This window comes from Spinacia oleracea, chromosome 3 (genome assembly GCF_020520425.1).
Source record: "Spinacia oleracea cultivar Varoflay chromosome 3, BTI_SOV_V1, whole genome shotgun sequence".
Classification (NCBI taxonomy): domain Eukaryota; kingdom Viridiplantae; phylum Streptophyta; class Magnoliopsida; order Caryophyllales; family Amaranthaceae; genus Spinacia; species Spinacia oleracea.
The window spans coordinates 94,439,739-94,466,715 of NC_079489.1; the positions used below are offsets into that span (position 1 = coordinate 94,439,739).

A 26,977-nucleotide genomic window follows, 5' to 3' on the forward strand; every position below is an offset into this window, starting at 1 on the left:
AAACATTTGCAGCAATTAATCAAGGGCACCAATAATCTACCAATTATTCAGTCCTTATTAATTCTAATCAAGTTGTTTTAACCTTAAGGATTTGTAGACCTAATCAAGAGTTTATGACTAAAAGGGCTCCCACTTAAACCAATAAATTCATATGCTTTACTAATTTTAAACATAAAAATGTATTTCTAGTCTAACCGGAAACATACAAATTTAATTAAAATTTAAAGCTCATATAAATTTATAATTGAATCCAAAAAGTTTAATTTAATTTCAGTCGTATTTAAATTAATTCATGATTTTAATTTTAGTAAAATAATTAGAATAAATAAAATTTATTATAATTACAATATTCAAAATTAAAATCCAAGAAAATAATTTAAATTATTAATTTTAAAATTAATTAAAATTACGTAAACTGAAAATTTCAAAACGATCCAATCGCAACGCCACAACCCCACGCAACGCACGCCCATGGGCCCCACGCACACAGCCATCGCTGGCCATGTGCGCGCAGCCCATGCGCTGCGTCGCATCGCTGCTACTGCTCTCCTTCGCAAGGCATCACGCGAGCTGGTGCTCGCTGCGCGCGCCAGCACTCGATGCACGCGAGCCATCGCTCGCTGCGCTCGCTCGCCAGCGCTCGCTTCATGCGAGCCAGCGCTCGTTGCGCGTGCTCGCCAGCGCTCGCTTTATGCGGGCCATTGCTCGCTGCGCGAGGCATCGACGCTGGGCGTAGCACTCGTGGCACGCAAGCTTGCGCTCGCTGCGCGCGAGGCTCCGCACGCTTGAGCGAGGCAGTGCGCGCTGTGGCGCAGCTCGCTTGCTGCCCACACGCGACTGTTGTGCCTTGCTTTCGCCCTCGCCCATTCGTCCATTGCTCACAGCCCACGACACAAGGCAGGGCTGCTGCCTTGTGCTCGTGCACCATGGCCTTGCTCATTGCATTCGTGCCGCATGGGCGACGAGCTCCCTTGCTCGTCGTCACATGCCCGCACTATACAACACCCCTTAAGGGTAACACGTAGCGTCCATTGCTTTGTGCGTGCAAGTTATATGAGCGAATCGCATAAAATTTAAAAAATTTATATTTAAAATTAATGACAAATTAATAAATAATATTAATTTCATAATTTTAGGGCGAAAAAATCGAAAATTTATTATTCAATTGATTTCCGATTAACATGGATTCAAGTCTAGGTCATAAAAATTTAAAATTTAACATAAATTTACAATTTTTATGATGGTTTTTAATCATAGGTATCTAATTAAATTATAATTAATTATGAAAATCAAATTAATTCTAAATTATTCTAATTTTCAACAAATTAATCATAATTACAAATTAGATTGCATAATTAACAAGGCTAGGCATTCAAACTTGTTAAACATATACAGTAGGTCAATCAAAAATTCAAGATTTATCAACAAGAATCGCAAATATTTAATTTAACATCTTAAATTTACGAAATTTTGCATTCGAAAAACTAAAACCTCCGAAAAGTCATAGTTAGGCTTCGAGTTTGAGAATTCTGGGTTCGGCAGAAAAATAACTATTTTTGTCAAAATTTTAGAATGACTTTTACATGCGGAATTGACACAAAAATCACTCGATTTGGATGAGTAACGAAGAAACTGCCGAAAAATTGCGTACGTATAATTAAATAAACGCAATTTGCAATTAATTAACAATTACGAAAATTAATCACCCCTTTTAATTCTTGCAAATTTGTAATATTTAACCATGTTCATGCAATTTTAGATTATGAAAATAATAAGAGGCTCGTGATACCACTGTTAGGTTATGATACATATGACAATTCATATCATGCGGAAAAACCATAAAGCCAGGAAAACATATTATTTACACATAATCATTTAGCATAGTTTAGATGCATACTCTTTGTTGCGTGCCCTCCCTAGCTGCGCCCGAACCGAACAAGAACAAGTCTTTAGGACTCCAAGTGTCGTCCCTCCGTAGATAGTCCACAGCACGTCCGGATCCGCCTTAAGATTGACCAACTAGAATCGCCCTTAAGGTACTTAGAATTTTCGGCACTTTATAGGCAATTGTATGAGTGAATTTTGCTCTCAAAAACTCACTTTGAATACTTGAATTCTCGATGTAAATATGTGACCCTAGGCACCTATTTATAGAGTTATGGAAAAGGATTTGGAATCCTATTAGGATACTAATTTATTTAATTATAATCCTACTAGGACTCTAATTAAATAAACTAAATCTTTTAGGATTAGATTTAATCATATGACAAATCCCGGTAGCTTTAGGATTCGAGTAGCACACAAACACACACGCACGCACAGCAGCCCACGAGGGGCGCCATGCGCGCGCGCGCAGCCCGCGAGCTCGCAGCCCACTGCCGCAAGCCCACACGCTGCCGTAGCCTTGGCGCGCGCTGGGCCTGCCTTGCGGTGGGCCTGGCGCAGCCTTGGCTGGTGCGTTTGTGGCGCGTTGGCTTGCTGGGCGATGGCCCGGCTTCGTGCTGGGCCTTCGTCTGGCAGGCCTCGTCCGATGCTAATTCGTACGATACGCTTCCGATTAATTTCCCGATTCCGGAATTCATTTCCGATACGAACAATATTCAATATTTCCGATTCCGGAATCAATTTCCGTTTCGAACAAATATTTAATATTTTCGTTTCCGGAATTATTTTCCGATTCCGATAATATTTCCGATTCTGACAATATTTCCGTTTCCGGCAATATTTCCGATTCCGGCAATATTTCCATTTCTGATAATAGTTTCCGATACGTACCATGTTTCCGTTTCCGGCAACATCTACGACTTGGATAATATTTATATTTCCGATACGATCCATATTTCCGTTTCCGGCAATATCATCGTTTCCGGAGTATTCATTTCTTGCCTGTGACGATCTCAGCTCCCACTGAAACCAAGATCCGTCGATTCCGAATATCCATAGATGGAGTATTTAATGCCATTAAATACTTGATCCGTTTACGTACTATTTGTGTGACCCTACGGGTTCAGTCAAGAGTAAGCTGTGGATTAATATCATTAATTCCACTTGAACTGAAGCGGCCTCTAGCTAGGCATTCAGCTCACTTGATCTCACTGAATTATTAACTTGTTAATTAATACTGAACCGCATTTATTAGACTTAACATTGAATGCATACTTGGACCAAGGGCATTATTTCCTTCACTTTAGGTGTAATTTTACATCATCTCACATTTTCAAGTTTACGAACTTTGCTCATGAATTAGTTTATAAACGAAGTTGAGTTAGCTTTTTAATTATTTCCCTCTTTTATTTTCGGATAGAAACTTTAAATTAAAATCTATTGGGTTGTGCAGGCAAAATTTCTTATATTCGTTTGGCTATTGTAAAATACAAACTTTTAGGAAAGACGGTCTAACCGTTAGACCAACTTTTAGATGAGTTGGACTTCCAATTTTCGCGGGTCAATCTAGCGGGTATGGATTCTATTTTCGGGTCCTATAAAATCCTAATTTTCACCAAACTTGAAACCCTAATTCACTTTCTCTCTCCTCCTGTGTGCTCTCTCTCTCTCCCCCAAGATCTCTCTACTCTCTCTCTCTCTCCTCAGGATATCATTTGTGCCGACGAGGTTGAAGCATGGGACGACGGCGACGAAAGATGGTGACGGCGGCGATGACGACGAAGGATGGTAATTCGTCCCTCTCTCTCCTCCGTTCTCCTCTGTTCTCCTTTGTTTCAGTTTTATTTTTGTTTCGATTATAATTCATTCAATTAGTTTTTGTTTTTCATTTTATTTGATAAGGATTTGATTGGTTTTTTTATGCGATTAGGTGATCTCGGCGGTCGTCAAACTACCGGAAACTAATCCCAATCTCGCAGATGTGGATGCAACGATGGATGCGCTAAGAGTGGTGGTTGTGGCTGGTTCCCGACGCCGAGTATTTCATTCGATTCACCGTCGATGAGAGGGAGGAAGGAGAATTTGGTGCTACCGCGCGTTGGTGTTGGTTTTGTTGAACCTTCGGTGGTGGCGGATGGTTGTGAGTTGTTGTTGGTGTTGTGGCGAGATGTCGAGTAGAGTAACTGGTGCTTACTGCTCCAGTTCATGCTTTACAAGCCTCTAATATGATTTTGGATTTGTATTGTAAATGTAAACTAATTTTGTTTTGTGTTATTTATTTTAGTAATGTTTAAATTAGTTATAGTTAAGAATTATTCTATTTTAGTTATACTTTTGGTATATTTAGTTATGAAATAAAATGATTTAGTTACATTGTTTTTTCATTCTAATTAATTTTTTAGTTATTCTTTCGTTGTGTCTAGTTAAAAATATTCTCATTTTAGTTAAGAATAGTACCGTTTTAGTTATGCAAAAACTTTGTTAGTTCGGAATAATTTTATATTAGTTAAGATTAAATTCAATTAGTTAAGCAATGAAACTAATTAGTTAAGTTTAAAATTCAATTAGTTAAACAATGAAAGTAATTAGTTAAGTTTGAAATTCAATTAGTTAAACAATGAAAGTAATTAGTTAAGTTTGAAATTCAATTAGTTAAGCGATGAAACCAATTAGTAAGCTTAAATCATTCGATACAGATGGAAAAAAATAGTTAGGAGAATTATAGGTCATAATTATAACTAATTAGTTAAGCAATCGAACCAATTAGTTAAACACTCAAACTAATTAGTTAAACAGTGAAACTAATAAGTTTACAGATATAAAGGAAGTATTTGGTAAGCCTGAATTTCAATTAGTTAAGCTTAAAATTCAATTAGTTAAGCAATGAAAACAATTAGTTAAGTACAAAGTTTTAATTTAAGATTTTCGAGTTTTAGTTATTATTTCAGAAGTTTTAGTTGAAAATAATTATGTTTTAGTAAAGATTATATTTGTTTTAGTTGAAAATCATTTCGTTTTAGTTAAGAATAATTTCGTTCCCATTTTATTTTATAATAAATTAAAAAACGACTTAAATGCTTAAAAAAGTATAACTAAACCATTTTATTTTATAACTAAATATAACAAAAGTTTAACTAAAAAGAATATATTAACAAATTTACACTTAATCATAAGTTTAATATAACAAAATTGGGATTTGTCGATGTACGTCTCAATAAAAAAAGATTTGCCTCTATTGCGCTGCATTTATATACAGTTCAGAAGAACGGGATGCAACGATACAAGATAAGCAATCATTAACAACGTCAAATTACATAATTTTAATGATTAACCTTAATTAAAACGAAATAATTTTTACTAACGAATTAGTTAAGCAATGCAACCAATTAGTTAAGCAATGCACCTAATTAGTTAAGCAATGAAACCAATTAGTTAAGCACTGAAACCAATTATTTAAGCAACGAATCCAATTTGTTAAGCAGTGGAACTAATTTGTTTAGAAATGAAACTAATGAATTTACAATTATAAATATACTAGTTGTTAAGCGTGAAATTCAATTAATTAAGCAATGAAACCAATTAGTTAAACAAATGATCAACTAGTTAAGCATTTAGACCAATTAGTTAAACGATGAAACCAATTAGTTAAGCAACCGAACAAATTAGTTAAGCACTGAAACCGTTTAGTTAAGCATTAGAACTAATTAGTTAAGATTTTCTGAGTTTTAGTTATGATTTTAGAAGTTTTAGTTAAGCTTTTCAAAGTTTTAGTTATGATTTCAGAAGTTTAAGTTATATGTTTCTAAGTTTAGTTAAGATTTTATAAGTTTTAGTTACGATTTTCTTAGATTTAGTTAAGAATAATCGTGTTTTAGTTAAGATTAAATCGTTAATGAAAATTCTTTACTAGTGACCCTAAAGTGATATTATAATGGGTCAGGTGTATTGTTTTTGGGCTTTGACCCATCCTTTCCTTGGAAAATGGTTTTGACTCATGTTGTTCCTATTTTCGTTAAAGTGATTTTTATAAGTATTTGTGAAGCGTGAAATTGAATTAGTTAAGCATTGAAAATAATTATTAAGCAATGAATCTGATTAGTAAGCACTGAAACTAATTAGTTAATCCTGAAATTCAATTAGTTAAGAAATGAAACCAATTAGTTAAGCAACGAAACTAATTAGTTTAGCAACAGAACCAATAAGTTTAGCCTTAAATTCAAATAGTTAAATCTGAAATTCAATTAGTTAAACATTAGAACCGATTAGTTAAGCAATGAAACCAATTAGTTAAGCAACGAAACGAAATAGTTAAAACAATGAAACCATTTCTTGACTAAAACAACTTTAATCATAATTAAGAAAAGATTTAACTAAACCATTTTATTTCATAACTAAATACAATAAAAGGGTAACTAAAATAATATTATTTTTAACTAAAACCAATAATCATTACAAATAAACCAAATGCGAAGTATACACTATTGCTCCTTCAAAATGGCCGGAAAAGGAATGTCTGCTTCCATTTTGCATTTCGCGTTTCTGCGTTCTTCCTAATTCTTTGTCTTTGCTTCAACATCCACCTGCAAAACCAAGCACGACTTAGTCACCACCCCTGTCTGCACCATCTCCTGCACCACACTCGGACTTCCCGATTATTTCGCTATGGCGAACAATATCTTGAATCCCCCCTCTCCGTTGCAAAGTGTGAAACTCTTAGGATCTTGAGATGAAATGAAGAGGCGGGGCAACAGGAGGTCCTGCGACCCACATCATCCTCTTTCAGCCTCACCCCTGTCTGCATACCACTGACCACCGATGCTAAGCCACCCACAACACTGCACACAAGAGGAGGCAGAGGAATTGAGTCCTTATCATCATCTTCTTTCCAGAAAACATAGTATGATTTCAACTACAATTTCTTGCCTGCTTCAAAGCACATATTGTATCAGACATGTCAAAGAAATATCCTATGATCTCAAGTGAATAAGTACATTGCTACCCAGTTCTGGGTAGATATTGTCAGCCTATCACAAGTTCCAGAATATGCAAATGTTCTACCTCAATTCTCCCTCACCGCCAAGACATATACAGACATTTAAAGCAAAATGCATACACACACTGACACACTCATGGATTTTCTTACTGGTCTAGTCCTCCATTTAATCATAACTAAACATATATTGTTCTTAACTAATACGATATTATTCTTAACTAATACGATATTATTCTTAACTAAGTATAACAAAAATATAACTAATTAAAGTTCAGATTCGATCAAACGTATTCTGAGCTACATGGAGTCTTACGAATTAAACCAGATTTTGTGTGTAACAACACAAACAGATGAAAAATTCAATCAATTGCAAGACAACCAACATAAAAACTAATGAATTAACATTTTAATTCAGAAAAACCCTAACCTTCTGATCTGATGTACAACTCCCACAAATCTTAACTAAACTAAGCAAATTGTTAACTAAATATAACCATGGATTAACTAATTTAATTCGTAACTGAAAACTAAACACAACAAAATGATAACTAAATATGAGAAATCATTAACTAATTTAATTCATAACTAAGCATGTCACATACTAAAATATCACAACTCAGAAGTAAAATTGAAAAGAGATTACTAAACTGTAAATTTCATCAACAATTTCATGCATATTCAAATGAATAATTTCAACTAAATCAGTGTAATGAAGAGACCTAAGATATATGCGAAGGAACGAAACCCTAGATCTGCGTTTTGAGTGTGAAATTGAACATGAAAAAAAACCTAAATCAAAATCAAAATTTTAAAAAAAATCTACCAGAATAATTCAGATAATTAGACGGTAGAGATCGTCTTCTGAGCTTGAGTTTGAGCTTGAGAAGGACGAGAGATCGCCGACGAATTTGATAAGGAGAGATGTCGGCAACGAGATCGATGGGCAGCGGTAGCGAGGTCAACGGCGGCGAGGAGGTGACGGAGACGGCGGCTGAGGTGTGTCCTTCTCTTGTGATGGAAGGAGGAACAGAAGAGAGAGAAAATGAGGTGGGAGGAGGAAGATAGAGAAAAGTGAAACGTAAGAGATGAAAGGAGGAAGAACGCAGAAACGCGAAATGAAAAATGGAAGGAGAGTTTTTTTTTTTTTTTTTATACCTGCGCGTGACTTCACGCGTGCGTGGGGAAACTTCCCGTCTCACAGGCGCGTGAGGGTTAGTCCGTCTGACACAAAAGCTTTTGATTGTAAAATTACTAATCCACACAATTTAATCCCATTAATTTTTAAAAGTATTTTCTGATTTTATGTATTAAAAAACCCCGTGCATTAGCACGGGCATACACTAGTGTCAAAAAAGGAAAAAGTTACACTTGTACCCGTACAAATGTTCTAGTACTTCCCTCCTTTGTTTGTTGTCGTAAACTCGTGGTATGTCGTGAATAAATTGGTTCTATATATAACTAAAAATGAACGGGACCCCACTACTATTTTGTCATTAGAAACACGTGGATGTGTGATTCGTCCAAACGTAAAGAGCACACAGATTGAAAATAGCAGTAACGTGAATAACTTGAATTGGCAGCAGTCGAAACCAGAAAGTTGAGGTCCTTTGACTTTATCAAACAGAGAAGCAAAATAAAAATGGCGGAAGAATCAGCAGAGATGAAACAAATGGGGAAGATGATAATAGCAATAGATGAGAGCGAGTGTAGTAGCTACGCGCTTAAGTGGGCGTTGCAAAATCTTGATGATAAGCTCAAATCTGGTGTTATTCTTTTTACAGCGGTTTCTATTGACTACAAGGGCGTCTTTGCTGGCGGTTATGGCTCTGTTCGTAAGTTCTTTCTCTTTTTTCTCTCCTGTCTTTTTAATTACTCCGTATATTTATGGGTTCATTTTTTGAATTGTTTCATTTTTCTTTTCTGCCTGAAATTAATGCGTTTGACATTAAATCGGGTTTTTCTAAAGATTAGAACAACTTCAGTGACAAGCTAATCATGTGATCTAAAATTTTAAGTTAATTGACTTAATACCTAGTTTGTAAAATCAATTCACTAAATCAGGGAGGTGGAAAAGAAATTCCAAATCAATACTACTACCTCCGTTCCTAATTTTGTCACATCATTTGCTATAAAGTTAATATTGAAACGATAATCTCAAATTGAGATCTTTGTTAGTGGAAAATTTCCAACCTTGCGAATTCGATAACCTTCTTTAAATAATTAAAATTGAAATTGAAATTATATGAATCTATTTCACTTCTTTTGTTGCAACTTATACATGTGAAGTTAATTGAACTTATATTAACTTATTTTGTCTTAAATAAACTTATCTTTGAAAATTTCTAAACTTATCTTATACTCCCTCCGTTCCATAATTATCTTCCTGTTTGACCAAAAACACGGATTTTAAGAAAAGTGGGATATAGTACATGAAAATGTGGAATATAGTACATGAAAATGTGGAATAAAGTACAAATGATGATTGAGTTGTATGGAAAAGTGGAATAAAGAACATGTGAAAGAGAATATAGTAAATGGGAAAAATAGAATATAGTACATGGGTGGGGTTTTCAATTCAATTTTAATTAATATAGTACATGATAAAGTGGGGACCTTAGTAGCCAAAATTAGAAACAGGAAGATAATTTTGGGACGCTCGTTTAGGACAGCATGAAGATAATTTTGGGACGGAGGGAGTATTATCTAAAATTATCTTTAACTTCACATAAATTATTACTCTGTATTTATGAATGAAAACAAAATAAGACGAGTCATAGTGTAAGTGGGATAAATGCGAAATAAACAATGGCTATATAAGGGTACTAAATTATTTCAAAAATGTGAAAGTTAAGAAAGAAATAAATAAAATAAGTGGGAGTGGGACCATGAGAAGAGTGATGAGATGTTACTAAATACTCCTATCAGTCCCTAAATACTCACACCGCTTCTTTTTTTGGCCGTCCCTTAATACTTGCACCGTTTCTATAAATGAAATTTTTTATCAATATTATATTATTTCTCACACTTATCTACTACCCCACCTACACCCCTATTCTTTACAAAATATTATTTAAAAATTCACATACTCCACTCACCACTCCCCACCTCTTACACATTTCACATTAACAATATTAAAAAAATACCCGACTATCAACTAACACCATTAAATTAATAAGTCAATTCAAATGTCTTAAACTCCGCAAACCGGTGCGAGTATTAAAGGACGGAGGGAGTATGTACTCTCTCTGTCATGTCTTCTTTATCATTTTTTTTTTGAATTTTAAGGCTATTTACGATTGAGCAAATTCTCCTAAATTCTTTTCAATATTATATTTCAAAACCTATTCGTGTGAAATTTTTTATATTTGTCTCGATATATAGTCTTATAATATAAAATATTTTATCATACTACCTCTGTTTTAAAAAGATCTTTACGCTTTGAAAAATGTGTCTAAAAATCAAAATTTTGACCATAAATTCTCACTATTATATCTATCAAAAATTATCATGAGATATCTTGTTAGATTCATCTCTAAATGTATTTTATAAATATCAATTTTTTATAATTTTTTGCCATACGAAATTGGATATATTAACGGTCAAACATTACACCGGAGTCCGTGCAAATAGTAACTGTAAAGATCTTTTTGAAACGGAGGTAGTATGTATTTCAAAAACTTTTGTGTGCTCTTGATCTACGGTATTTTACTGTACATCCAACCTAGCGCATAAAAAGTGAAAAATAAAACTCACTCAAGGTAAAAAGTGACCCAGACCAAAGATAAAAGTGTACCCGACTAAAGATATAAGTCACCTTATTCAAGGACTAAAATTACCTTACTCATTGATAAATGTGACCCTAACAAATGAAAATGTGACCCTAACAATAATCAATGAAGTGACTTTTATCAAGAGTGATATGCTTGTTACAAGTTCTAAGTATGACCAATACAACACCAACAACGAGAATATACCAATACACAAGCGTAATATAAATATACCAATACACAAGCGTAATGTATGCTTGTTACAAGTTCTAAGTATGACCAATACAACACCAACAACGAGAATATACCAATACACAAGCGTAATATAAATAGTAGGCTATGTGGGGCTTGAACCCACACTATGTGCAATATTGTACTTTGTTTTACCTTTTGAGTTAATAGCCTTGAAAAATAAGGTAACTTATAACTACAATAAAGAAAACTAATAACATCAATAAGGGTAACTAAAATAACAGAATAGGTGCGGATAACCTTCCTTTTTTGGACCGCCACACGATATATTATCGTAGATCGGTCTTTCTGAAAAGTTTGTGTATGTATTTAGAGTTATTCGTTTAAACATTTGATTGAAATTTGTGCAAAAGGCAAATAGGCCTAACAAAAGAGAAAAGATGGAGTACGTATATTTTTTTTTCAATGCTATTACGCTAATGTATTGTATTAAAAACAATTTTTTTATGAAATAAAATAAACTCAAACTTTGTCATGTATCATTCGAGAAATTAAAGACACGGTATAAAATTATCTCGTATATGTATTATTTTGTTCATTTGCCTTTAAATTTATGTTCTAGATCTTTTGAATTTAATATGTTGTATTATTGTTTCTAATTTGTACGGAATATATGTCAATTTCGAAATTAACATTTTTCTGTTTTTTTTCATTTTTTTCTCGAATTATAAATTACTTTGTTTTAGAGCCGATCAACATGGGCCCGGCCCAACCCGGTCCGGAAATTACCGGGTTTGTATATAAGAAAATATAGTTTCAATATTATTTAGAAAATATACAAAAAGAAAAGATATATACATAAAATATTATTTTAAGAGTTAGGTGAGTCTGAGGTGAGTCTGGAGATAATGTGTAAAAATATGGTGAGTTTTATGTGAGTCTGGATAATGAAAAAGTTAGTGAAAAGCTGATGTGGCAGAGTCTGAAAATTGAAAGTGAGTCTGGGGATAAACTCACCCTAATACGATTGAACATGGCTGGATCTCTAACCAATATCTTATGGGTACCCCATAAAAGCCATTGCAAAAATAAGATGGAAAACTATTCATGAAACCATCGTTTTTTCTAAACTTGTTCAGGTTTTTTTATGAGAAATTAGTCGTGCGCCCCAATTTTATTTTTTTATTTTTTATATGTAAATATCTTCTAAGAAATTATTTATTACGGAGTAGTTTAAAGATATTATGTTTTTCATTTATCACATATCTTACCCCTTTTTTTTCCCTTTTTTGCACTATCACGTACACTTTGAAATTAATTCTTGATTTATTTTTAATATTTCTCCAACTTTAATACTCCCTCCGTATTTATTTAAGAGATATACTTGGCCGGGCACGGGTATTAAGAAGAAAATTTGAATGAAATAAAGTAATAAAACAAGTGGGGTTGGGTAGATATTTTAATAAGTAAAACAAGTGGGGACCATGTTATTTAGGGGGGTTGGGGTCGGGGTAGGGTGTAGATATATTATTTAATTATATGGTGGGGTTGATAAGTTACTAAAAATGGCAAGTGTATCTCTTAAATAAATACGGCCGAAAAAGACAAGTGTATTCCTTAAATAAATACCGAGGGAGTAGTAAAGAATGCGAAGGAAAATCCCATAAAGAAGTGATAGTGGTGCATATCAATATTGGTATTTTTCATACTTCATATAAGGTAACTAGATTGGGTAGATATTCAAAAATTATATTTGACCATCTTTTTTATAAAATATGTATCCCTTATAATACACGCGTAATTAATAAATCTTGAGCGTACTCATTTAATATCTAATGTATTTTATATGTTTAATATAATAATTTGACCAAAAATTCGATATGCTTAATATTTTAATTTGACCAAAATGTTGATTATATATATTTTTTATTATTGATATGTATTTGACTAAAATATTACCAAAATCATTTAATGCTGATATAATCTATAATCCTTACTTTTTTTCCATATATAACAGTTTATACAAAAGGAGATGAAATAAAATAAAATAAAATAAAATAGATATGTTATTTTAAGAAATGGGTTTTTGGCGGAAAAAAGTGCACCAGGAAGTGACACCCCGCACGTACGGTTTTTAGGGGGATCTGGTCTCGACCGGTCGGCGTGTCATTTCTGGTGTCTGTTTTAATATAATGTAATATTTGTGAATAGAAAGTACATGTATGAACGTATAATATATAATACATAAAAATTCTTTACTATAGTACGCGTATGGAATAGTAATTATAAAGTCGATAAACGAGTTAAGAATTTTTGGAACTTTTTTATAAAGAGTTTGAAACTCGTAATATTTTTTTGCTTGTTATTAGTACTCTCTTAGGTAAGAATTATCAGAAAATCAGTAATAGTATAAAATTTGAGATTTTTAGCATGTTCGACTTATATTTTTCAAATCCATGTATGGCTATGCATATTTTTTTAGATTTGTGCCATAGATTTATACAACATATAATATACGGAGAAGAAGGAAAGGAAATATTTTTTTGCAAAATACAAGTATTGAGTTTTCAAAAGTTTATTTAATAAAAAATAGAAAATATAATTAAGGAATTATCCGAAGATGACACTTGTCATTCCTAATGTCTCATTTATGATGTGAAAACATATCCTAAACGGAAAGTGCACCATTTAATAAAATATAAAAGTACGGAGGGAGTATAAATGTATAGGGTTACATGGCATCGTATGAAAAAAACAAACAATTTTCCCAAATCACAATATTAAGCAGCAGGTAGTTCATATTCCCTCTATTCCATGATGCTTCTCACTTATTCATTATGCGCAGTCTCCATTGTATTACTTTGACCAATAATAGTTTTAATTTCGCATTCGTAAAAAATAAAAAATGTGCTATATATAAAATTTACATTGAAAGAAATCCAATGAGATTTCACACGTTAATATTTTTTCTATTATCTATACTAATATATTAAAAGGCGTTGCGAAAAATGTTTATGTGCCACGTAGAACTCTCCTGTTTACGCCACGTCATTCACTCACCAAGGTTATGGGATGTTGTTGACAATTAAAAATCAATACAAAAAGGTTCGAACACAAGACCTCAAGTTTGGAGAATAACTCTCATTACCATCTTAACCAACCTCTAATTGTTGTTTATCAATGCACGTTAATTTATAAATACATGTTAACATGAAGTCTAAAACAACTAAATTTCTATGTTACCTCTTATTTCTTATGGACTATATTGAAATAAAAATAATAATTAAAATATTAGAAAAACCATGAATTAAACAATTAAAACATTAAAAAAATTACATGGCATTATAAAGGTAATGTACATGTGTAATTGATGAACTTAATAAATCTTTTCACTTTTATGGTCTACATGTATTTTAGTCAAATATTGAGTTGAAAAAGAATTTCGAATTTTAATTATTCAAAGTAGCAACCGGGGCATCGCCCGGGCTACACACTAGTTTATACTACTAATTGCGGTTAAAGTTTTTAAACTTTTACCATATGATAGTAAACATGAGGAATGTTATGGAACAGATGAAGTAGTTGATAAAGACACGGATTTTTGTAGTGTACGTAGTATCTTATTTCATAACAAATTTAATCTTTTTATAATGGAAAATTTGTAATTATTAATCCAATTTTTGCCCGATTTTCTTTAATTAAGCCTACCTATGCGATATTTCTAAATAATCCAACCTTTATGACCCAACTACTATTATTAAGCCTAACAAGTTACTAACATGCTATAGGCGGTATTCACCCTTACGTGGCATATAACAATTATAATTTATTTATTTTCCTTATTTCCTTTAATTGCTATTTTAATTTTCGTTCCTCTCTCCTCTGCGATTTTCTGCTTCATCTCTGAACTCCTCTCCATTATTTCTCTTCTACCTCTTCTCCACCATTGTCGATCCCTCATACCTCTCAATTCGAAGTTCATCAAAAATAATCAGCAATTGTTATGACTGGGGTAAAACAATTGCCTGGATCTGGATCTTCTTCAAATTCAAGGTTTTTTTTTCTTTCAAAATTTTCAACAAGACCATAATAACCAACATCCCACAACATAAAAAAAAAAAACTATATTATTGCAACAACTAGGGTTTTTACGAACTGACCATCAAGGAAGCCCAAAATTCAAAATTTACCAAAACAGGAACAAAAACGCTAAGGTTCATAAGTTCACCTTTAATTGTACGATTTTGGAGACGAAATTTGAATGCGCGTGGATGAAGTCACCTATTTCCACAAGAAAATCGCTGATGATGTCATGAACCAGTACAATTGTGGTTGAAGCAGAAGTGATGGAGGAGAGAGGAATTGAAACACGTTACAGAGAAGAGAAGGGTTAAGGGTTTTTTTGAAAAAAAACATGAAATACTTGTTTAGGTGGCAAGTGATGATGACGTGTCCAATATTTTAGCAGGGAAATCAACTTTAGGTTGTCAACGTTTTTAACGTTGACTTTGTAGCAGGTAACCGGTCATCCAGGCTTAATAATAGTAGTTGGGTCATAAAGGTTGGATTATTTAGAAATATCGCATAGGTAGGCTTAATTAAAGAAAATCGGGCAAAGGTTGGATTAATAATTACAAATTTTCCTTGACTTTGTTGCAGGTAACCGGTCATCCAGACTTAATAATAGTAGTTGGGTCATAAAGGTTGGATTATTTAGAAATATCGCATAGGTAGGCTTAATTAAAGAAAACCGGGCAAAGGTTGGATTAATAATTACAAATTTTCCTTTTATAATTACTAAAGTACAAAGTTTAAGAAAATAGTTTGAAATATACACTTTTTTTTTATCTGGTTTAGTATATTTGTGTGAAATAGAAAACATTACAAAATGGAGGTAGTATCTGAAGTGAAATGTTTCTACCCTTTAGATGGGGCACGTCTCATATACTTCCTTTGTTCTTTTGTTCTTTTTTATCCAATTTAAGAAGGACTGTTATATAGTGATTGTTAAACCGTTTTTTGAAATTCTAATTTATTATGGGCTTGTGTTTTAAGTGAAAATGTATGATTTAGATAGAGGTGGAATTTGAAGGTTGAAAAAATATATATTATATGATGAATTAATATTGAGTGTTAAAAGAGGAGATGACATGGAAGAGGCTAATATATATATTGGACTAATTTGATGTAGAATGAGGAAGATAAAATGGAAGACGCGTTGAAACTGTAAAGTAACAAATTGAAAAAAAAAACAAAACAAATTGATGGATGATATGGGGAGATGACATATGGTTTATAGTCATCTATGATTTTGCTTTTTAAATAATAGGTGTAGAGGTGTAGATGTTAAAGGGGGAGATGGAGTGGAAGAAGCTAATGAAAACCTGTATTGGATGATTGGTGAATTTGATGTTGAAATGGGATAATATAATTTACTAACATATTACCTCTATTTTATTAAGTTCTTTACGCTTTGAAAATGTGTCCAACAGTTTAAACTTTGACCATATATTCTCACTATTATGTCTATCCAAAATTATCATGAGATATCTTGTTAGATTCATCTCGAAATTTATTTTATAAATATCAACTTTTTATATTTTTTTACCATACTTAATTATAATTAGATATATTAACAATCAAACATCGCACCGGTGTCCGTGCAAATAGTAAATGTAAATAACTAATTGAAACAAAGGTAGTATGATATTGTTAAGTGTATAATACTATAATCGACATTTGAGTATTAAACTAGTTATCCCACATTAAAGAGATAGAAAGAAATTGACTAATAGATTGTGGCCTACTCTACCTATCACCAATTGGTTAAATTTAGGATGGAACGTTGTTAGGCTTATACATGGTCAATCTCTTCTCTTGTATAGGCTTAGTGTATGGTCTTGTGAGTTTATCATGGTATCGGAGCAACTCATTGTTTGTCACAAAAAGGGAGGGCCCACCGATGTTGAAGAATTTGCAATATGGAGAAGAGTTGAAGATCTGTTGGAGAAAGTAGCCCAACATTAGTGAATGCCCAAGTGGGGGTTTCAAGCTTAAAGGTGGCTCACATGTGAAGAGGAGTGTTAAGAGTATAATCCATATGTGAGTATTAAAATAGTTATCTCACATTGAATAAATAGAAAGGGAATGACTAACATATACAATTGGTAGGCTCTACCTATCACCAATTGGATTTAGGATGAAACCCCTTCAATCTTATATATGGTCAATCTCATGGGCTTGTTTATGGTCCCGTCAGACTTACTAGATATGGACCATGTGTCCATGTGGTACATACTCCAAGGGTAAACCAAAAATGTCCATTCAGCAAAGTGTTTAGTTAAATAATTTATTAGTGAAGTATAATTACTCCTCTAATATCATTATCCTAGTTGTTCCACTTTCTAGACTTCTAGTACTTGCAAGTTTGACAATGCAAAATTTTGTGTACTACTTTGTATATCATTACAACATTTACTTGGTGCATTTTTTGTTGTCTAATTAAACAGCTGCTGAACTACTGACATCAATCCGGGACAATCAGAACAAGCTTGCAAATTGTCTCCTAACGAAAGCCAAAGAAATCTGTGCACAACATGGGGTATGAACTTTTGTAATACTTAGAGTGCGTTCTATTCTCCTGATTTTCACTTATTTTTTTTGAACTTATCTTATCTGAACTTATTTGAACTTAAGTGAACTTATCTGAACTTATTAAAACTTATCAAAACTTATTTTAGTTAAAAGTTGTACTTGGTCAACCATTATTTTTCCTGAACTTATCTTATCTGAACTTAACTGAACTTATCTGAACTTATTTTCTCTGAAATAAGTGGAAATAAGGTGAATAGAACAGGGCCTAATTGGTTCATCATGGAAGATTTTAGGTGTACTCTGAGTTAGAGGCAAGCTTATTCATTTGTGAATTATAAGGCAAGCTTATTCATTTGTGAATTATAAGAGCTTGATTACCTGTTAATTTTATTCTGGACTTTCTCAGCTCCTTTCTGATTCAATTATTGATTTCTCTTTAAAATCGTTTACAGATGATCATGCATGTATGCTTTTATATTTGTGTTTTCGACGTAGCACCGGGAATGCTAAGCACTAAGCATATATACTAGAGCTTAGTCTTATAGAATAAACATTTAGATAGAAGATCTATCACATAATTAACATCCTGTCAAAAACAAAGTTCTCAATGTGCACTTGTTGATACTCGTTGTTTGAGTTGATGCAGGTTGATGCTGAGACCGTTTCTGTGATGGGCAATCCGAAAGAGATGATATGTGATGCTGTGGAGAAGTTTCACTGTAATTTACTTGTTATGGGAAGTCATAGCCGGGGAGCTATACAAAGGTTTGTCTAAAATTAGAGAATTTTATCTCAAGATTAAACTGTAACTTTTACAAATTATTTTGTGTTGCACAAATTAACGTCAACTTCAAAAGATTACACATAACTTTTCTTTTTTGGCCTCTTATATACTAATTGTTCCGGGTGTGGAATGAGAACAGCTGACTGTGGGATACTGGACTCCTGTCGAGATTGCCGGTTGATATCTGCACAACAGAATGGATTAACTAGCCTCGGGGGTGGTTCGAGGATCCCCCCTCCGATGCTTAAGTAAGATTACTGAGAGATTAAGAGATGATTAAGAGATGATTAGGAGATGATTAGAGAGTAAGAAAGAAGTGTGTTTAAGTGTTTGTGTACCTCATAGCAATAAATGAGGTGCTCCTTATATAGTCCAATCCAAGGGTACGATCTGTTAGGTCCCTTGTGGTTAGATAGCGACCTGTTGATAGTGACCCTTGGTTGGTTGTCTTCATGATAATGCCGGTATGGGGTCTGGCAAATAATGCCGGTTGAGGATATTTACCTAAGATGACCAGATTACCTGCAGGTTGAGTTTACATACGGGGAGTTCTGCCGGTACCAGGTGGTGCCGGTAGGACACCCCGTACAACTAGCCCCCTCAGAGTAAGCGCATATATGACAATTATTGCGCTTGCTCTGAGTTTAATGGGAAAAAATAAGTATTATTTTGATACCTGGTGGTACAACTAGCCCCCTCAGAGTGAAGCGCGGGCGCTGACTGTGTTGCGAGTGTTTCTGAGAAAAGACCGCGAACAGTTTGTCGACTGCCTTCGCTCTGAATGAGGAACTTTGTTGCTAGGTCCTTTGGAAAAAAGATTTGGACGACTAGCCCCCTTGTAAAAGGTTTGGACGACTAGACCCCTTGAAAAAAGATTTGGACGACTAGCCCCCTTGAAAAAAGTTTGGACGACTAGCCCCCTTGAAAAATATTTTGACGAATAGCCCCCTTGTAAAAGGTTTGGACGACTAGCTCCTTTGAAAAGAGATTTGGACGACTAGCCCCCTTGAAAAAAGATTTGGACGACTAGCTCCCTTGAAAAAGGATTTTGACGACTAGCTCCCTTGAAAAAGGATTTTGACGACTAGCCCCCTTGTAAAAGGTTTGGACGACTAGCGCCCTTGAAAAAAGTTTTTGACGACTAGCCCCCTTGTAAAAGGTTTGGACGACTAGCCCCTTGAAAAAGGATTTGGACGACTAGCCCCCTTGAAAAAAGATTTGGACGACTAGCCCCTTTGAAAAAAGATTTTAACGACTAGCCCCCTTGAAGATGCTGTGGGTGACTAGGCATTATTTTGAATTTTTATCGTGCAAGTGGCGGGAGATTGTTACCCACGTTCTCCCACGTGGCCTTCATCCCGAGCGTTATTTGGTGCGCTTAATCTGGGTCGTTCATTCTGAGTGTAACTGACCTTTTAACTGCTTGACTTACGGGTCGTGACGTTTTGCATACCCCCCTTTTGACCCATAAAAGGCCTTAACCTCTTCGAGATTTTTTATTTCACCCCCTTTTTTCTTGAACTTCCGACCTTTCTCTCTCTCTTCCCCTGGGGTTTTTCGCTGAACTTTGTTGCTGTTTGATTCTCAAGCTTTTGCTGTTGTTGTGGTTTGAATTTTCCAAGGTTTATTAGCCTCCCTTTTCGTTGTTACCGAATTTCGGGTTTTTCTTCCTCTCTTATTTTTGTGCTTGATTTTCTTTCGTTTATGTGTTTTTTGTAGGTTCTCCCTTTTTTTCTCTTTCGCGTGCTTCATTTGTATTTCAAACTCCAGAAAAACAGTAGGTATCCCCTCCTCTATTTTGCTACTCTTTGCTATACATATATTTTTGTTTTTGCATTTCTGTGGTGTCAAATTTTTTAATTATCCGCCGCCTTAAAAACAAAATGACCAAAAATTTGGGTGGGGACAACCCTTCTTCTCAGTCTTCTGGGTTTACCGGTTGGAGTGTTCCTCAAGAGAGTAATTGTAGTTGGGCCCGGGAGGAGCCGTACTCTCAATCTAATTTAAGACGGACTGCCATTCGTGAGGTTTATGACGAGGGTTTGAATCAGGCTGAGAGAGAGCGTTGTTATGCCCTACATCATCTGCGGGCTCGAATGATACGGGAAATGAGGTCTCATGAGCATCCTATTCCGGCTTCTGAGCCTGCTTTAGATGTTTCTCCCCTTTCGGTGCGGTATTATATTCGTGATTACCGGGAATTCTTGGATTCCGCCGGCAGTGGCCACGGGCAGTATGGAACTAATACTGGCAACTTCAGTGTTTCTTTTGGTCAGGCTGATAGGATGGCTTCCGAACAACAGGCTAGCACTAGTGGCCGCCGCCCTGGTAAAGAGCCTGTTAATGATGATATTGATATGGCTACCGGCAAATACTCCGATGGTGATTCCATCTTCGAGGATTCCGCCGGCAAGGATGTTGATGCTCATAGGGGTGATGATGGTGAAGATGCTGGCGTTTCTGGTAGGAATGACGCAGACATTGGAGACGACGGTATTGGTTCAGATGATGACGATCCGGCCGACGTGATAGTCGTTGAAGTTCTTGCGGATGAGGCTAAAGAACAGCCTTATTTTACCGACGACTCCGCGGATGTTCATAGGAAAGAAGAACACCCTCCCTTAAAAAGTATTCCTCGTACAACCGCGATTTTGACGTCTTGGCGCGATCTGATCATAAAGAAGAATCATGTGGTTCATGGAGGGACTTTTCTTGGATTGCCGGCCGAGTATAAGCTGGTAGTGCCGGATGAAGGTGCAACTATATTTGACTGTCCTCCCGGCCATATTGCTGTGTATGCGAAGCATTTCGATTTTGGGCTTCGCTTTCCTCTGCACCCCTTTGTTGAGAAAATATTCCGGGCTTGGAACGTCTGCTTGGCCCAAGTTACCCCTACTACCATCAGAACTGTTATCTCATATGTCTGGTTGTGTTTGTTTAAACAATGGCCGCTGACGTTGAATTTGTTCAAGCGGCTGTTATGGTTGAAGAAGGATGGAGAGACGGGGTGGATGTCGGCGTATAGCGCAACGAAGAGAAAGACTGTGCATCCTCCTTTGTCGAGCTGTAAAGATTGGCAGGATCGCTTTTACTTCGTTCAAGTTCCTGACGGCTTTTTGCTCCGACGGACATTTTCTAAACCCCGGCCTCGAATGGAGCAGTATAACCAGTGTGGTTTGGGCCGACGGGAGAGAAAGGCTTTTGATTATTTGGCGTGTGACATTTTAGATGTCGGCCTCAGCAAAAAACAGGCTGTTAATCGGAATTGGCTCCCTAATGCCTATTATATTTTGGGTAATCTGCCCTTGTCCGCTGTCGGCCTTTGCAACACCCACTGCTTTGGTAAACATATTTTCAGCTGAATGGGATGTACTTATTATTGCTATTTATAGCTTTGTGTATTGCATAAGTTTTTTGCCGGTTTTAATTGAGTCGTTGTCTTTGCAGGTACTAAAACATTGGATAGAGAAATTCTCGGATTTGACGAGAATTGGAGACCTGTGTGTACGCAGCCTCCGCCGCCTAAGGGAAAGTACGACACCATATCAACGTACTCCACACGGGCCTCATCCCGTCGCTCAATTGCTACTGTTGCAAAGAATCGTGTTGCCGGCGGTTCTAAAACCAAATCTTCGTCTGTCTCTATTCCAAAAACTGTGCAACCGCCCACTATGCAATCTAATCCAACCGGCCGTGGTGGGAAGACTCGAAAGAGGTTGTCACTTACTAGTGGGCGTTCTGACCCCACTAAGAAGTCTAAGGCCGCTGGCGGCGATGATGTTTCGGCTGCTGTTGACCAATACGAAATCCCTGCTGACGATGTTTTCAAAAAGACGGCTGATTCTGCTGTTGCGGTTCACCCGTTTCCGCAGCCGTCCATTGAGATTTTGGACGTGGAAGGTGGTGGCGGCGAGAATGAGGCTCCGTTTCAGCACTGTGCCACGTCGGCCGCAGTGACAGGGGGTAATTCTAGTATGCCTCCTGTTAGTCGTAGTGAGAATCGATCTGGTGATTCTCGACTGAATTATCATCTGCCGCTTCGTACCGGCGGTTGGATTGAGGATACCCCCTTTAAGATCCCGGAAGCAATGAAATCATGGTTCGGGTCTTCTGGCGGCGAACCCACCGATCAGTTCTACCCAAACATTGATCTGCTGTGTGGGGAGTTGGTGGCGACCGATTCTGCTAAGGACGGTGGGGATTTGGGCTACCGTGCTTTTCGGGATCTGATTACTCCTGCTGACAGGCCACAGGGTCAGATTGACGCCCCTGCTGCTCAGCATTTCAACGATTTGTACAAGGTATTTCTTGCTTAGTTTGCTACAACTTTCTATCCGGCTATTTTTGATTACTCACTTGTTTTTTTGTTTTGTTTCTTAGGCTGTTCAATCCAGCATGGATTTGTATTATGTCTATCGTTGGAACCAGATGCAGCTGACGCAAAATAGCATTGATATTGCCGAGCTGAAGAAGCGGGCTGAGGCGGCTGAATCTGCTTTGAAGATTAATGAGAAGAAGTTGGAGAGTGCTTCTTCGGATTTGGAGGCGGCGAACCGAAGGCTGGAAGAGGTTGAGCCGAAGCTGAAGGCTGAAACTGAGAGGGCAGACGGTCTGACTGAGGAGCTGACTGATCTTAACCAGAGTTTGCCTGTGGTGAAGAAGACTGCCGCCAAGAGAGCTGTTGATAAGCTTCTCCAGTCTGACTGGTTTAATGATATTCTTACTCTGCGCCATAACGGTGGTTGGTGCGCTGCTCATCGGGTCGTTTGCCATGTGAAGAAGCTGGATGAGGATGGGTGGCAAGAATTTGAGGATGGGTATGAGGAGAAAGAGCTGTACAAGGTTGCTACCGGCTTTGAGCCTCAGGAGCTACCCGAGGCTGTGATTTGCAATGCCAATCAAAGAACCTTGCCCCCCTTGCAAGTTCCAGAAGATGCCTACTGGTCTGGTGATGAGCATGCCGTTTGACGGTCTTGGCAGTCATCACCCTCCTCTTCTTGCGGATCCTCTACATGTTAGGGTTTTTTAGTTTAGGCGGTTGGCTTTTAACTTTTTGCCAGATGCTGTTAGGGCACTTATTGTTGATGTAACATATCTTAGAACATCGTTTTATTGTAGGGGTGTCGGTTTTTAACCAACATCTTTTGTGCCTTGTGATCAGCTAATCACTTCGCAAGATTTTTTGGTGATGGCTGTCGGTTTTTAGTGTTTTTTCTGCTGTAATCATGCATTTATAACAAGTAGTTTTTGATTTTATTAGCATGAACTCTTGTTTGTTGTCGGCCTTTCTATATTGTTAACTTGTTTGAACGATACACTTCGAAATGATTGTTATACTTCGAAATGGAGTGCATCTTAACAGCGTTTATTTTCTCTAACATTTTTAATTACAACAATTTATTATGGACTGCTACGCTTCACAGTAAAAGTGTCCATACGGCATTTATTTTCTTTACGGCTACTAATCACATCCACATAATTCGCTGAATGCTACGCTTCACAATGGAGTGCCCTTTACCGGCAATTATTTTCTCCAAAGTTACTAATCCCATCATCCTATTATGGACTGCTACGCTTCACAGTAAAGTGCCCAAACGGCATTTATTTTCTTTACTGTTACTGATCACATCCATATAATTCACTGAATGCTACGCTTCACAATGGAGTGCCCTTTAACGGCATTTATTTTCTCCAAAGCTACTAATCACAACAACTTTATTATGGACTGCTACGCTTCACAGTAAAGTGCCCAAACGGCATTTATTTTCTTTACTGTTACTGATCACATCCATACATTACCTTTTCGTGTTGATTTGTGCCGCGTTTGTTTTTTGCTTTTTTCTTCCTTCATTTATTGACTGGCCGTATTTGAGGACCGCCCTAATTATACATAACAGCAAAATGCAGACTGCTATTGCAATCAGTCTGCTCATACACAATCATTATAGTTTTTCAAACATAGTACTTTCTCAGAGTACTGGCGTTCCAGGAGTTTTTGAGCGCGGTACCATCCATTTGCATTAACCGGTATGATCCAGGAACTATTTCCTCCCATATCTGGTATGGTCCTTCCCAATTGGCTGTCAGCTTTCCTTGAGCATTTCCTTTTCCTGTTGCCGCCGTTCTCCGCAGTACTAGGTCTCCTGCTCCTAGAGGGCGGTGCTTAACTTTCTTGTTGTATGCTCTGCTCATTCTGCTTTTGTATGCTGCCGAGCTTACTTCTGCTTTCATGCGGATTTCTGGCATGAAATCCAACTGATGTCGCAGCAGCTGATCGTTTCTCTCCTCATCGTAATGCTGGATTCGCATGGTTGGCAGAGCCATTTCTGCCGGTATCACAGCCTCAGACCCGAAGCTCAATTTAAATGGACTCTCGCCGGTAGCCTCCTTGATAGCAGTTCTGTTGCACCACAGAATTTCTGGCATAAGATCTGCCCACTTGCCTTTACAGTCTTCTAGCTTCTTTTTCAGTGCAGCCAGGATTTGCTTATTCGCCGCCTCTGCTTGCCCATTGCTCTGTGGGTGACATACTGACGAGTGAGCTAACTTTACTCTGTATAAACCCAGGAAGCATTGTATGGGTGCACAATCAAACTGTGATCCATGATCAAAAACTATTGCATGCGGCAGCCCGAATCTTGTTATTATATTTTTCCATATGAACTTTTTCACCTGGTTTGCCGTTATTTTTGCTACCGGCTCTGCTTCTATCCACTTGGTGAAGTAGTCCACTGCTACTATTAAGAACTTGCGCCCTCCAGTCGCCATTGGGAATGGTCCAACAATATCCATTCCCCATTGTGCGAATGGGATTGGGTTCAGAATGGGCATCAAATCATTGGCCGGCAAGTTTATCACAACTGAAAACTTTTGACATTTCTCGCACTTTTTTACATAAGCTCGACAATCTTCTAACATTGTTGGCCAGTAATAACCTTCCCTTTGACAGATGATGGCAAGGGGTTTTCCACCGGCATGGTTCCCACATGTTCCTTCGTGCATCTCTTCGATCAGCCTTGCTGACTCGAATGCTGTCAGGCACCTTAAGAATGGCAGGCTAAATGACTTTTTGTACAACCGTCCCCACAGGATGATGTACCAAACCGAGTCCCTTCTTGTCTTTTTGGCTTCTGCCAAATCTGCTGGTAGAGCTCCAGTCTGTATGTATGTTTGGATATTATCGTACCATTCTGAGGTAGTTGTGATGGCCATGACCCGTATTACCTCCGACTCCGTACTTCGCTTATTCATGACTTCCATCATGACTGTTCTTTTCAAGTCGGCGACATTTGAACTTGCTAACTTTGATAGTGCGTCTGCCAGTGTGTTTTCTGCTCGGGGTACCAGATTAATGCTGTATTTCTCTAGTTGAGCCGACACCGACCTCAACTTCTCCAGGTATTTGACCATTGAAGGTTCTTTGGCCTCATATTCTCCGCTGAATTGACTTGCTACCAGCTGGGAGTCTGTTGTCAGTATTACTCTTTTGGCATCTGCTGCGAGGCACATTTGGATGCCGGCAATTGCTGCCTCGTATTCTGCCTCGTTGTTTGACGCGTTGAACGTAAACTTTATAGCATACTCAAAAATGTCTCCTGTTGGCGATTTCATGATTATTCCTGCCCCACTGTCTGTCTGTGCAGCTGAACCATCCACTGACACATCCCATACTTCAGCTTGTACTTCATCTTCTTGGTATGACGCTTCAACTATGAAGTCCGCCAATGCCTGGGCTTTGATTGCAGTTCTTGGCCGGAATTCCAAGTCAAACTCGGACAACTCTATTGCCCATTTTAGCAACCGGCCTGATGTATCTAGCTTGCTGATGGCCTTTTCGAGAGGAAAGTTTGTTAGCACTTCGATTGTATGCGCATCAAAGTATGGTCTTAACTTTCTAGTCGCGATGAGGACTGCATATGCCATTTTTTCCACCAACGTGTACCTTGTTTCTGGGCCGTTTAGCACATGGCTCACAAAATATACCGGCTGCTGCCCTTTGTTTTCTGTTTCGGCTACCAGTACTGCTGCAACTGTTTTTGGCTACGCCGATATGTACAATTGTAATTTGCCGCCCTCTTTTGCCCTTGCTATTGTTGGCAGGTTCTTTAAGTGACTTTTTAGAGCTTCAAAAGCCTCTTCCTCTGCCGGCCCCCATTTGAACTTCTTGTTTTGCCTCAAGGTTGTGAAGAAGGGCATTTGCTTATCTGCCGACTTGCTCACGAATCTGTTTAAGGCGGCCATTTTTCCTGTCAGCCGCTGTATGTCTTTTACGCTTTTGGGTTGCGGCAGACTGATGATTGCTTCTACTTTTTCGGGGTTAGCGTCTATGCCACGCTCGCTGACCAAGAAACCCAGGAATTTTCCCGACCTTACTCCGAAGACGCACTTTTTTGGGTTCAATTTCATCCTGTATTTCCTCAAAGTTTCGAAAGTTTCTCGGAGGTCGCTAACATGATCCTCCTCCTTCCGGCTTTTTACGATAGAGTCGTCTACATAGACCTCCACGTTTCTGCCTTTTTGGTCGGCAAACACCTTGTCGACCAGCCTTTGATACGTTGCCCCTGCATTCTTCAACCCGAATGGCATCGCCTTATAACAGAAAACTCCTGCATCCGTGATAAAGGCCGCCTTCTTCCTGTCTGATTTATGCAGGCTGACCTGATGATACCCTGAGAAAGCATCTAGGAAACTAAGCATCGCATGGCCGCTAGTGGAGTCTACCAGCCTATCAATCCGTAGTAGTGGGTAGAAATCTTTCGGACA

General features: G+C 37.0%; 2 protein-coding genes and 1 long non-coding RNA gene across 3 annotated transcripts; 2 read left to right on the forward strand and 1 right to left on the reverse strand.

Moving 5' to 3' along the window:
- Positions 1–3,481: 3,481 nt before the first annotated feature.
- On the forward strand, positions 3,482–4,255 carry LOC130469191 (uncharacterized). The gene is made up of 2 exons (XR_008929581.1): positions 3,482–3,672; positions 3,815–4,255. It is a non-coding gene; the product is annotated as an uncharacterized lncRNA (long non-coding RNA).
- A 4,107-nt stretch (positions 4,256–8,362) lies between these two features.
- On the forward strand, positions 8,363–23,491 carry LOC110777620 (uncharacterized). The gene is made up of 6 exons (XM_056840586.1): positions 8,363–8,709; positions 17,346–17,437; positions 18,077–18,195; positions 19,934–19,995; positions 21,662–22,515; positions 22,595–23,491. The coding sequence occupies exons 1-6, from the start codon at positions 8,517–8,519 to the stop codon at positions 23,180–23,182; spliced, it is 1,908 nt and encodes a 635-aa protein (XP_056696564.1). The 5' UTR covers positions 8,363–8,516; the 3' UTR covers positions 23,183–23,491.
- Positions 23,492–24,166: 675 nt separating this feature from the next.
- LOC130469886 (uncharacterized) lies at positions 24,167–26,137 on the reverse strand. The gene has a single exon (XM_056839403.1). It carries the CDS (start codon positions 26,135–26,137, stop codon positions 24,167–24,169), a length of 1,971 nt encoding a protein of 656 aa, XP_056695381.1.
- Between the last annotated feature and the right edge of the window lie 840 nt (positions 26,138–26,977).